This window comes from Crocuta crocuta, unplaced genomic scaffold (assembly GCF_008692635.1).
Source record: "Crocuta crocuta isolate KB4526 unplaced genomic scaffold, BGI_CrCroc_1.0 scaffold212, whole genome shotgun sequence".
Classification (NCBI taxonomy): domain Eukaryota; kingdom Metazoa; phylum Chordata; class Mammalia; order Carnivora; family Hyaenidae; genus Crocuta; species Crocuta crocuta.
In genome coordinates, this window is record NW_027528607.1 from 43855 (window position 1) to 57580 (window position 13726).

Genomic DNA, 13726 nt, shown 5'->3' on the forward strand with positions numbered 1-13726 from the left:
ACAGTTTTATTGACCATTTTATGCCTGTCATATTTTGTTAACAAAGTAGAAGCTTAATAGATATATATGGGGTGAATAAATACTTTCTCCTTTAAAAGTGTATTTTTTAAGCATAACAACATAACCACAGAATTTAAAATCCCCTGAAATTTTGTACTTAAGAACAATTAAAACACTAATAAAGTTGACCACTTTATATAGGGCTATTTTCATTTCATAAATGAAGACATTTTTCTGCTTATGTAAGCTCACAGTTTACACTGATAAGAAATGTGTCTCTGAATCAATCTCCCTTCCAACCTTTTGGGATTTAACATCTTAGGAATTCTGCTTTCTCTATGGGCTGTTCTCTCTTCATGTCTCTAAGGGAAGTCTATTATCTTTAGACCACTGAGCTGCTTACTGCTTCCCATAAAATCCAGAAGCTAATAATTTCTATCCCATGTGTGAGCAGAGAGCACAACCTTACCTCATGTGAAAGCGTCACTCTCAAAGTTGTGTCTTTTTTCAGGGTAGGAAACCCCTGCCATTGCCAGGATCTCAGACTGTGAGTCTCTGCTCCTAACCACAGGTGAAGTACTAAATCCTTGTCATGATCACATTGACTAAATCCCAGAGCATCCAATGGCAGCTCATCCTTAACCTTTTCTTATGTTGTTTTGCACAAGCGATCTTTCCTCTGTCCTGGGAGGAAATAAAGTCTTGGAGAAGCTTATCAAAAGGATTAGGGCTAAAATTAGAGATATAAGGTTTGTGTGGTGATATAGAAGTGACCTCATTTATAAAACAGCTGCTAGATTGTCTTCAGGATCAATATATTAATGTTTTACGTAGCAGGATCACACTCCATGTCCTGCTTACCTTTAAGTGCTAAAAAGATTAAAAACACTTATTTCTTTTCTGCGACCTCAAATCTGTTCCTTCTCTGAACTGTATCACACTAGTATCAATCAGGGGAAAATATCAAAGATACAAGGTTGTATCTTTGATATGAGGATATATAATAATAAATGAGTATTTGGCAAAAATACCAGACCCATACAGTCAAGTGGGTCACACACGTTGAAGTTCCCAAGATGGAACTATGAAGCTGAACTCCTCAGGAATTCTACCTAAAAGGCCAAAGTCAAACCAGCCTCATTTCCAAACCTCTTTTGTGCCTGTTTGGTTACAATTTGCTGCGAACACCTGTAGATGATTTTAAGTGTTCACCAAATTACATAACCGTTAAAGAAGGATGATTTTCCCCATGATTAGGTGGTACATGTTTCCCCGAACTTAGAGGCAGCAAGACATTTCTGAAAACAAACAAAAAAAACAAAACCTGCATCTAGTTGTTGTCACGAATCTTCTCTTGTTGGTGTTAACACGAGCGAATTTGAATTTCTATCATATATGTCTTTCTATATTTAAAGGTAATTATATAAAGAATAAATCCATAAGTTCCTTATGTGCTATAAACGAATTTAATCTATTTGAAAGAAAGTGTGAGGGCATAGATCATTCTAAGCAAGAGAATGCAGTTTTAGGAAGGCCAGCTGGCTGATCAAAGGAAAGAAGTGCGGGGAGAGGCGCAAGTGACTAGATAAGACTCTGAAGCAACAGCGCTCAGGAGAAGGGCCGCGTGGTGAAGTAAGGGGGAGAAACCACAGGACAAGGGAGCAGTTGTTTAGTCAAAGGAAAGGCTGCTGCTGTGTGACTTTCAGGCTTGGCTCGTTGGGCTTCTGAACAGAATAAAGAGTACATGCAAAACACCAGTGCCTGAAGAGAGTTGAGTCTAGTTTTGAACATGAATCTGAATATACAATGGCAGTTTCCTCAAAGACAACTAATTCTACTTTTTAATAAAATAAAAATCATCACACTACCTGTGCTAAATGCTATATTGATATATCTTTGTAGATTCTCTAGGACTAAACCAGAAAATATTTTCTATGATCTGTCTCTATTATGTGACTCCTTAATCAACAAATTCAGTCATGTTCACTTAACTTTTCAAGCTAGTCTTTTGTCATCTTCTTAGAAGTCTATGTAAAGCAGAATATTAAAAAAGGTATTCTAATTTGCATCAATCTTATGTTGGAAAATGTTTAAAGTCTGTGATATAAGATTTGTGGAGGCTATGTAAAACCTTACTGGACATCTATCTATAACAACTAGAATCATGAAACTACAAAATTTCATCTCCCATAATTCTGTATTAAAAAATCTCCTTGTGGTTCATTAATAAATATCTGAAGCAATATTGAGAGAAATAGGAAGAAATCACACATCCCCTTGATTCCACAAAATTTCTGAAGAGACGAAGAAAGTCCAACAAGGAAACAACTAGAATCATATTTATGTGATGGTCCCATTTTCTTCTTTTGTTTTTTCTTTCCTTTCCTTTCCTTTTTTGTTTTCTTTTCTTTTTTCTTCTCCCTCCTCTTCTCTGTTCTTTTCATTTTATTTAAATCCAGATTAGTTAAAATATGGTGTAATTATGGTTTCATGAGTAGAATTTAGAAATCTATTACTTACATATAACCTGCAGTGCTCATCCCAACAAGTGCCTCCTTAATGCTGTGATGGTCCCTAATTGGTATAAATAAGGATAAGGCCAATAGAGATTCCAGATGCATGCTGAACTGTCCCTCAATAGTCAACTATGATCATTGCTCCTTATAAGTTTAATTTCTAGTGTAAAAGCCCCAGAACTTCATGGTAATTTACCTTCAATTCCTGTAAGGAATGTACAACAACTCATTTGGTTATAGCACCAACTATGCTATGTGGACATTAAAAAAAAATGTTTGATGATAATTCAGCTCAAAGAAAGCAACCTTGAAAACCATTTTTTCCGTCTTAGGAAAAGATGTCTGCGTCTCTGAAGGGCTCTAACGGCTCCAAATTCCAGGTGTCTGAGTTCATCCTGATGGGACTCCCAGGCATTCACAGCTGGCAACACTGGCTCTCCTTACCATTGACAATACTCTACCTCTCAGCAATTGGTGCTAATATCCTCATCCTCGTCACCATCTGCCAGGACCCTGCTCTTCAGCAGCCTATGTACTATTTTCTAGGCATCCTCTCTGTGGTGGACATGGGCCTGGCCACCACCATCATGCCCAAGATCCTGGCCATCTTCTGGTTCGATGCCAAGGTCATCAGCCTTCCTGAGTGTTTTGCTCAGATCTATGCCATTCACTGCTTTGTGGGCATGGAGTCTGGTATCTTCCTCTGCATGGCTTTTGATAGATACATGGCGATTTGTCACCCTCTTCGCTACCCATCAATTGTCACCAATGCCTTAATCTTAAGAGCTACTGTGTTCATGGTACTAAGAAACGGCTTGTTTGTCATTCCAGTGCCAGTGCTAGCAGCCCAACGTAATTATTGCTCCAGGAATGAGATTGAGCACTGCCTGTGCTCTAACCTTGGAGTCACCAGCCTGGCTTGTGATGACAGGAGGCCAAACAGCATCTGCCAGTTGGTTCTGGCATGGCTTGGAATGGGGAGTGACCTAGGTCTTATAATATTGTCATACACTTTGATTCTGCGCTCTGTACTTAAACTGAATTCGGCTGAAGCTGCATCCAAAGCTCTGAGCACCTGTAGTTCCCATCTGATCCTTATCTTATTCTTCTACACTGTTGTTGTAGTGCTTTCAGTAACTCATTTGGCAGAAACTGAGGCCCCTTTGGTCCCAGTTCTACTCAATGTGCTGCACAACATCATCCCCCCTTCCCTCAACCCTATGGTTTATGCACTGAGGACTAAGGAACTTAGGGCAGGCTTCCAAAAGGTGTTTTGTTTGAGCTTAGAAAAGAAAACAAGGTGTCGGAGACCTTCATGATATACATGAACTTCAGCTTCTTCTAAGTTGGATAGAATTTCAGATATGACGGGGGAAGTGAATGCCTTTGAGATATCTTTTTCACATTGTAAAAGCATCTGTAGACAACAACGACAAAAACAACAAACATTCACAGTAGCTCAAAAATATTGGTAAGAGCTGAATATATTTGAGAAGAGGAAGGAGTTTCTACCAAAACAAATCAAATGGAATAAATGCTAGAATAGAAGATTTATATCTCTCTCCTAAATGAAAAGTTAATATAATAATGAAAACACACACACAACCAAGGAAATAAATGATCTATAACTTGAGTTATTGTTGATGCTGGTTTATTGATAGCTGTTCCTTGGGTGCAACATCTGTCCACCTGAACAAGTGTCATTCCAGTAACGTCCCTGCAGAGGCAGAAATAGAAATTACTTCAGATGATCAAAGCCTAATCAGCCTATCATGGGGCTTGGAATAGAATAAGGCCAGATGACCAGACCTGGATAAACTTAACTCAAAAGATACAGTTGGGTAGGGCAGATACAAGAAGGATGAGAGAGAGACAGAAAGAGAGAGAGAGAGAGAGAGAGAGAGAGAGGAATATAGATGCACACAAAGATTTATCTTTTGCTCCATTTGTCTTTCCAGTTCTGCTATCCAGCACTCTGCACTGTTCTATACCCTAAATGTCTGAAGCTCATATACCATGTAACCTGGGCTCCTTTTTTCCCCAGCACCAGATTAGGTTGTACCAATGGTAATCACTGGCAGAAGATTTGAGTGCAAGAAGAAAGTTTCAGTTTTATTCTTCTCTCAGCCCACTTTGACACTGGGGTTCTGACTAGAGTGCCAATAAAGCATTTGCCAGGTGTGCATCTGTAGCAGCTATAGCTTGTATGGTTTTACCCCAGAATGTTTTAAAATATTTAGAGCACAATCTAGCCATTATGTTGATCTCCACTATTTTTTTCAACATCCATTTTTGTTTCCTTAACATCACCTACAAGACAGTAAATGGCAACTTCATTTAATTCTCCTGAGACTCTCATTTGTCTGTACCTTTTGTTTCTTCCCGAGACTCTGACTGACTCATGAGCTTTACCTAAACCACGACCACCTCTATTGCAAATACTCCTCTGCCATGAGGAATAAGATGTAAGCAGTGTGAGGAGGTGTGAAGCAAATCTACAGATAGACAGAAATAAAGAAGTCTGTAAGACAACAGACAGTTGCAGGATATTTATCCCAGTAAAAAACCTTGCTCTTTCCCATGTTGCTAAAACCAATGAATAGCAAAAATAAGCCTTACCTTAATATGTGATGAATCTCATTATGATCTGGGCTCGTTTCCACTGATCCCATGATTAGAGTATCATTAAGTAGCTGGCATATCTTATGGATTATCTCATTAAAATTGAGGATTAGTTTGGGGCACAGGACTACCACATGATAATAGTTCTATTACATACTGTATACTATCACTCATCTTACAGTTAGAAATTAAAGGTAAATTCTGGCATCCCACACAAACTTGAATTTATTTTCATTTAAACTTTGATAAAGAAAAAAAAAACAATTTCCAGAGGACTCATTAAACTACTATCATTATGGTTAAGATGACAGAGCAGCATGGAGACCCTAAGCTTGTTTCATCCCTGAAACAGCTAGATTCACATGAAACAATTTTGCACACCTAGGAAATTGATCTGAGGAAATCACAATTTGTATAACTTGAGCCACAGAACTTGGAAGTGCATAGTGTGAAGAGTGAACTGAGGGAGAGAAAAGCCACAGAGGTAGGGAGGTGTTTTGGGGAAGAGAGGACAGAGAATGGGGGAGAGTGCAATGCATTGGGAGAGTGTAGGGAAAACACTTTCTGAAAGTAGTTGGAGAGAAAGAGAACGAATGAGTGAACACTTTCAGGGGACTGAACAAGAAATCTATTCCTGAAACCACTGACAGGGTGAAATCTTGCTATACCGAGATGGAATCTTGAATGGATGCCATGATGGCAAGGATTGATGGAGTAGAGTAGCAAATGAGCAATATAGAAGACAAAATAATGGAGAATAATGAAGTAGAAAAAAAGAGCGGAATAAAAGCAAAAGCATGATATAAGACTTAGAGAACTCAGTTACCTATTAAAAAGGTACAATATCTGAATCATAGGGGTCCCATAAGATGAAAAGAGATTTAAAAAAAGGGGGAAGGTTTATCTGAGCAAATTATAGTGGAAAAAATTTCCTAATCTGGGGAATAACATAGACATCAAAATCCAAGAAGCTCAGAGAACTCCCATTGGATTCAACAAAAACCGACCATCTACAAGGCATATCATAGTCAAATTTACAAAATACACAGACAAGGAAAGAATTTGGAAAGCATCAAGGGAAAAAAAAGTCCTTAACCTATAAGGGAAGACAGATCAGGTTAGCAGCAGATCCACAGAAATTTCACAGGCTGGAGGAGTGGCAGGATATAGTCAACGTGCTAAATCAGAAAAATCTGCAACCAAGAATTCTTTATCCAGCAAGGCTGTCATTCAAAATAGAAGGAAAGGTCAGAGTTTCTCAGACAAACAAAAACTAAAAGAGTTTATGACCGTTAAAGCAACGCTGCAAGAAATTTTAAGGGGGACTCTCTGTGGGGAGAAAAGACAAAACAAAACAAGAAAGATCAAAAGTAGTAAAGACTAGATAGGACCAGAGAACACCACCAGAAACTCCAATTCTGCCCATTTTTTTCACTGGATTATTTGCTTTTTGGGTATTGAGTTTGAAAAGTTCTTTACAGATTTTGGATACTAACCCTTAACAGATATGTCCTTTGCAAATATCTTCTCCCATGCCATTGGTTGCCTTTTAGTTTTGTTGGATGACCTTTTATTCAATCAAAATAATCCCATTTTGGAATGACTAATTATATAATTTAGATCAAAATACCAACATATATTATAGTACATCATCATAACTTTTTGTTAGAACATATATAATACATACATATCAATACATTTACATATATGTAGTTTTAAAATCAGGATAAAAATACACCAGATTCCTTCCTGGTTGTAGAACTATAAGTGGTTTTTGATCTCCTTTAAAACAGCTTCCTATTTTCCCAAATTGTTCAATGTACGTTGGTATTACTTTTATCTATCTTTAATAGATAAAAAATTAAAACCAATTATGTTTTTTAAAATTATCACTATCATAATTATTATTTCAGGGTTTTTATTGATATAATTTTTTTCCTAACTAAATATGTGGGTGTAATAAGGCTAATGTTTTGGTGACTTTCTTTTTTATATTGCCATAATAGTCATCATCTGTTTCCCTTAAAAGTAATCAGTTAAACCAGGGGCTATCACTTACATGTAAATGATGAAGAACTAAATTATATTACTGAAAGAATATTACACTATATGTTAACTAACTAGAGTTTAAATAAAATCTTGAAACAAACAAAAAATAAATAAAAATAAACCAGGGATCATGTTTACATATTTCTTTTTTTTATTTTTTATTTTTATTTTTTTGTTTTTGTTTTTGACATATTTTATTTTTTTTAATTTTTTTTTTTACAAATAGTTTATTGTCAAATTAGTTTCCACATAACAGCCAGTGCTCATTCCCACAAGTGCCCTCCTCCATGCCCATCCCCCTTCCCCCCCACATCCATCAGTCCTCAGTTGTTGTCAGCATTCAAGAGTCTCTCATGGTTTGCCTCTCTCCCTTTCCCCCACCATTTCCCCCCTTCTTCTCCCCCTTGTTCCTCAGTTAAGTTCCTCCTAATCCTCCTATACGTGCAAACATATGATATTTGTCCTTCTCTGCCTGACTTATTTCGCTCAGCATAACACCCTCAAGGTCCATCCATGTTGCTACACATGACCAGATTTCATTGTTTCTCATTGCCATGTAGTATTCCATGGTATAGATAAACCACATGTTTACATATTTCCTATCATAGTTTAGTAAATAGAAAGTTTTCAATTAATCGTCATCAAATTGAAAGATGAAACAATACATGACTAAAAGAAGAAATTAGAAAATGAATTAGTATGTGAATGAAAAACTCCTCTGCTTAAGTGCTATTGATCTATTTTTCTACAGGACAGTGGTGGAATAGAAAATATAAATGTGTGATAAAGATCAAGTCTTAGTTTTAAGTAAAAATAACTTCTGTTCACTTTCATTCTCCTTTCCTGTACATACATGCTAACACAGAAACACACACATATGAGATTATTCACTTATTTATGTATCGATATTTGGGCCCTAAGAATGGAAAGTTATAGCTCTTTTTCCTCCTCCCACAGAGGATAGCTTGATCCCCACACCAACACTTGTGTCTCCAATACTCTGACATGTTCCCTTGGGACACATAACATATATTTTCCTTTAAAGGTTCGGTTTGATAGTACAGATATCAAGGAAGTTGAAGAGTGACTGCTACACATGCATATTTATTCTAGGATTGTGATTTTTTTTTTAACAAGATCCTAAATACCTGGACTGACTGCATTCATCCCACTATTTTATCTAGGAACTAAGGTATTTAAGACATACAAAAGAGAGGCGAGTGACAGGATTTCTTCCTTCCTTCCTTCCTTCCTTCCTTCCTTCCTTCCTTCCTTCCTTCCCTTCCTTCCTTCTTCCTTCCTTCCTTCCTTCCTTCCTTCCTTCCTTCCTTCCTTCCTTCCTTCCTTCCTTTCTCTTTCTTTCTTCCTTCCTTCCTTCCTTCCTTCCTTCCTCTCTCTCTCTTTCTGTTCATCTTTCTTTCTGTCTGTCTGTCTGTCTTTCTATCTTTCTGACTATCAGTAAGATAAAGTGGAGAAGGGTTTGGGTATATATCAAATGCTTATTGTTTTTCTAGAAATAAATCTTCGATTTCATTCACACACTTTGAATGCAGAAATTTTGTGTGGGATTGGGTGTTTTTATTAAATGTGTGTTTTCCCAAATATGGCATTCAAATCCAGCATAATGTTACTGTGATTATGATTATCTATGTTACATCTCTATGTAAATAGGAATGTTAATTTCAGTGGTGGTGGAAGTTGGGCATGAAACACTTTCATGACAAGGACACATGGAAGAATAGTTAGAAAATAGTTCACCATTAGATCAATGACCAGATTACTCCTGCTTCTTACTTGCCTGCCCCTGTTCCTCAAAATCAGAGTGCAATTTTCTTTTATTATTTTCTAGAGAAACTATGCTATGACTTTATTCCATTGTTTCTGGGTAGCAAAAGCCACATGGAGCAAACAACTCTCATATCAAAAGAAGAACCTGGATATAAAAGCAAATTTTCGGGGCATCTGGTGGCTCAGTCAGTTAAGTCTCTGATTTCAGCTCACGTCATGATCTCACAGTTTAGGGGATCGAGCCCTGCATGGGGCTCTGTGCTGACTGCCAGCTCAGAACCTGGACCCTGTTTCAGGTTCTGTGTGTCCCTCTCTCTCTGACCCTCCCTTGCTCACGCAGTCTCTCTCTCGCTCTCTCTCAGAAATAAATAAAACATTAAAAAAATTTTTAAAAAGCAAATTTTCTTACCTATAGGGTTGAAGAATGAGGATATACTGCAGGTGATATCAAAATTGCATTTTTTAAGTTTGGTTATAGTCATGTATTAATATTACTATTCCAGTAATCCTGTTTACAGGCCAGCATAATATAAGTAAAATTTCCTTGTACAAGAAATTGAATTCCATTGTATCAAAATTATTTTGTTTTGAAAAATAAAACTGCTTAAAATTGTAGTTAATATTTACATCTTTAACTTGGATCTTGCAAGTTTTGCAAATATATTGAAGATGAGAGCTAATCACTGTGTGAGCATAAAGCCAGTTTTAGTGACTAAAGCTATACAGATAAAAAGGAATTGAGGAGTATATAAGGAATGCTTATCTAGGATTTTTTAAAAACAAATATTTCCAAAAAGTGCATTTGTAATTCCAGAAAAATATTTTCAGTTTTCTATTTAAAAAAATATTTATTTATTTTGAGAGAGAGAAGGGGAGAGACAGAGAGAGAGAAAATCCCAAGCAGGTTCCATGCTGTCAGTGGTCAGCTGTGTTGTTTTCAGAAATTTTCCTACTCCAAATACCAAAGAGGATGTGTATTTTCATTTCACATTTAGCTCTTATATTTTTCAAAACCTGTTTTTGCATACAGCATGATTTAGGGAACAAAGTGTGTTTCTTTTTTCTCTTCACACACATTCATTGACTCAGTAATATTGAAAATAAAATATTTAAAATACTTTTTTTTTTAAAGTAAGATCTAGTTCCCCCCAATGTGGGACTTGAACTCCCGACTCTGAGATAAAGGATCTTATGCTCTACTGACTGAGCCAGCCAGATGTCCTTTGAAAATGCCATTTTTGTTCTTAATCTGTTTCCTCTGTCATTAATTAGATGGCTTAATGTGTGTTTCAGTATTCGGTTTCTAGACTGTATTTCTTACAATAATATTTTTATCAGTATTTAAAAGGATAGGTTATCTATTTGTAAGGAAGTTACATAAATTGTCCACATGTATACCTTTAGGCATTGGAAAGATGGGGTTAAAATCCACGTATTTCACCAAGACCCCATTTGTATTGTACTGACCTGATCTTAGAGACATTGAAAGATCAAAAACACCTCAAGGAGATTAAGTGAATTATAAAACTCAGCTCTGGGGTTCAGGTGTTCAATCTAATAAATTGGTGAAATTTCTACCATATTAGTTGACAATTTTCAATGGAAAATAATATGCACCTTTTCCTATTTCTGGTCATTATAGGGTTACTGGGAAGGTGATTAAACAAAACCAATTACGCCAGAGGTCCTTTCTTTTCAGGAAACACAAATTTTACATAAATTGCTTGTTTGTGGAGTCTGATAAATAAATGATTGCCTGCAATTCTAATCAGCTTCAATCTTCCATTAATTCTTATTTTGCTTACCTATTGAGCAGAGACCACAATATCTCAAAGGTTTTCATGTACTTTTTCTGCCCTTATTGCTGCAGATGGAGTGGCAGTGATAGAAGCAGTGAGTGTTCCCATAAGGGATAGGAGGAGGATTCTGATTTTCTCATTGCTTAATAAGTTTTTAAAGCACCATAGAGTATATTCTTGACCCTCTGGATTCTTGAGAGTTCTTTAGTATTTACTTTCCTTTATCCAGGAATTCCCTATTATCTTATCATTACAAGATTCATTATGAGCTAGCTCCTGGCCAAATGCGCAGGTTATCATTTGCTCCTTTCATACTAGTGAATTCTCATAGCCTTGATCATTTTGATTTCTTTTTATTGGTTGTTTTCATGCATGTTTGTTTCGATTTCTATACTTGTACCTATTGACTTTTTCCTCTGGAATTTCTTTTACAAATGTGTTTCCCTTAAAGCTTGTCTTCCTTCAAAATAGATACCGAACATCTTCTCTTCAACATGCTCCTTCTTGACAATCACCAATCCCTCCTCAAACACCCCAGCAACAAAAACACACATCTACTTTAATAACATAGTGCTTATTTAAGACAATGTACATACTTCTATTTCAGTTTTTGTTACATTTATTGTGATTACTTGCGTGCACTTGGTTCTCCCCATTAAACTCTGAATTCTTTAAAGGATGAAACTGTCTTGTTCTCCACATGATCACATTGTAAGTGCTCAGTAAATATTTATGAGAAACTATGAGATTAATTAAAGAATGAGAAGCCTTTTATCTACACTAAATATTTAGTTAACTTGAAACTGAAGTTTAGTTGTAATGATAGAATTTGAGACTAATTAATATTTCTCTTGAATGAGAAGTGAATTTGATGTGATTAGAAACATTAAATTTCCATTTATATTGTTTCCCACTAGAACCCAACTGAAATGTGTTCCATTGCTAAAGTTAGGAAAAAATGGGAAAAAGGAAAAAAATAGGGAAATGCATATAGTTATTAATAGGTAAGTAAGGTATTCTAACAAAAATCTCTTTAAAGATGTCATATCAGAGTCATACTTGATTATAAATCTATGATGATGGAAATCTTTAAAAAATAATGAAGATTCAATGTCTGTGAAGAGAGGTTGTATTGCTTAATAAGAAATTGTTAGATGAACAGATGACTTAATCAATACACAACAAAGAGACCAAAAAACCTAATCCCTGGCCCTTAGAAAATTTGGCTGATCATTAAAATGCACTGTGGAATTTTAAAATATTGAGGTGAAAGGAAAGCAATAGTCATAAGCCATATTTTTCTTCTCTTTTTCTTACTCTAGGAAAACACACATGAATTTTAGGCTTAATTGATCATGCTAATGCTGAATAAAACAAATTGGACCCCAGCCTCATTCATTCTTAATGGAGTCCCAGGACTGGAAGACATGCACTTGTGGATTTCCTTCCCATTCTGCTCCATGTATGTTGTGGCAATGGTAGGGAATTGTGGGCTCCTCTACCTCATTCACTATGAGGACTCCCTGCACAGACCCATGTATTACTTTTTAGCCATGCTTTCCCTAACTGATATTGTCATGTGCTCCAGTACAATCCCCAAAGCTCTCAGCATCTTCTGGTGTCATCTCAAAGAAATAGGTTTCGTTGAATGTCTGGTCCAGATGTTCTTCATCCACACCTTCACAGGGATGGAGTCTGGGGTGCTCATGCTTATGGCCCTGGACCGTTATGTGGCCATCTGCTACCCACTCCGCTACTCAATTATCCTCACCAATCCTGTCATTGCAAAGGTTGGGCTTGCCACTTTCCTGAGAGGGGTGTTGCTCGTTATTCCCTTCACTTTTCTCACCAAGCGCTTACCCTACTGCAGAGGGAATATAATTCCTCACACCTACTGTGACCACATGTCTGTAGCCAAGTTATCCTGTGGAAATACCAAAGCCAATGCCGTCTATGGTCTGATGGTTGCCCTCCTGATTGGGGGCTTTGACATCCTGTGCATCACAATCTCCTACACCATGATCCTCCGGGCAGTGGTCAGCCTCTCCTCGGCAGATGCTCGGCAGAAGGCCTTCAGCACCTGCACTGCCCACATCTGTGCCATTGTCTTCTCCTACAGTCCAGCCTTCTTCTCCTTCTTTTCCCACCGCTTTGGGGGCCACACGATCCCTCCATCTTGCCACATCATTGTGGCCAATATTTATCTGCTCTTGCCTCCCACTATGAACCCTATTGTCTATGGGGTGAAAACCAAGCAGATACGAGACTGTGTCATCAGGATTTTTTCAGGTTCTAAGGACATCAAATCCCACAGCACATAAAAGAGAGATTTACCCCCCCCAGACACACACACTCAAATACATTTTTCATGACAGGGAGGAGCTCCTGTTTAGGTAAGAGATGTAAAATGTTTTGGGATGTACTGTTTTGGTCATGGAAATGGACCTTGTTGATTGGTGCATTTCTAAACACATGTCTTGAGAATCTCAACTGGCCTGACCACTGACTTTTCCATGACTTTTTTTCCTTCTCAGCCCAGTGAAGTATGAGTATAATAATTAATACATATCCTTGAACAAAGCCTGATTAGCCCATTTTCATTAAAAAATAAAATAGAAGTGGGGCTCCTGGGTGGCTCAGTCAGTTAAGCGTCCAACTTCGGCTCAGGTCATGATCTCATGGTTTGTGAGTTTGACCCCCGCTTCGGGCTCTGTGCTGACAGCCAGCTCAGAGCCTGGAGCCTGTTTCAGATTCTGTGTCTCCCTCTCTCTCTGATCCTCCCCTGTTCACGTTGGCTTTATCTCTCTCTCTCTTAGAAATAAACAAAACATTAAAAAATTAAAAATAAATAAAAAATTAAAGAAGTAATTTGACAATAAATTATATTTATAAACAAACAAACAAACAAAATAAAGTAGAAGTAGGTGGTTCTGTTTCTGGCTAGCTATTATA

General features: G+C 37.1%; 2 protein-coding genes across 2 annotated transcripts; both read left to right on the forward strand.

Annotated features, from left to right (window-relative positions):
• The first annotated feature begins 2854 nt into the window (after positions 1-2854).
• OR56B1 (olfactory receptor family 56 subfamily B member 1) lies at positions 2855-3835 on the forward strand. The gene has a single exon (XM_077754617.1). The coding sequence runs from the start codon at positions 2855-2857 to the stop codon at positions 3833-3835; it is 981 nt and encodes a 326-aa protein (XP_077610743.1).
• An 8294-nt stretch (positions 3836-12129) lies between these two features.
• On the forward strand, positions 12130-13095 carry LOC144223821 (olfactory receptor 52N4). The gene has a single exon (XM_077754599.1). It carries the CDS (start codon positions 12130-12132, stop codon positions 13093-13095), a length of 966 nt encoding a protein of 321 aa, XP_077610725.1.
• The last annotated feature ends 631 nt before the right edge of the window (positions 13096-13726 follow it).

Coding starts and splice junctions, on each gene's coding strand:
- LOC144223821 (XM_077754599.1), top strand. CDS start 12,130: ATGCTAATGCTGAATAAAACAAATTGGACCCCAGCCTCATTCATTCTT.
- OR56B1 (XM_077754617.1), top strand. CDS start 2,855: ATGTCTGCGTCTCTGAAGGGCTCTAACGGCTCCAAATTCCAGGTGTCT.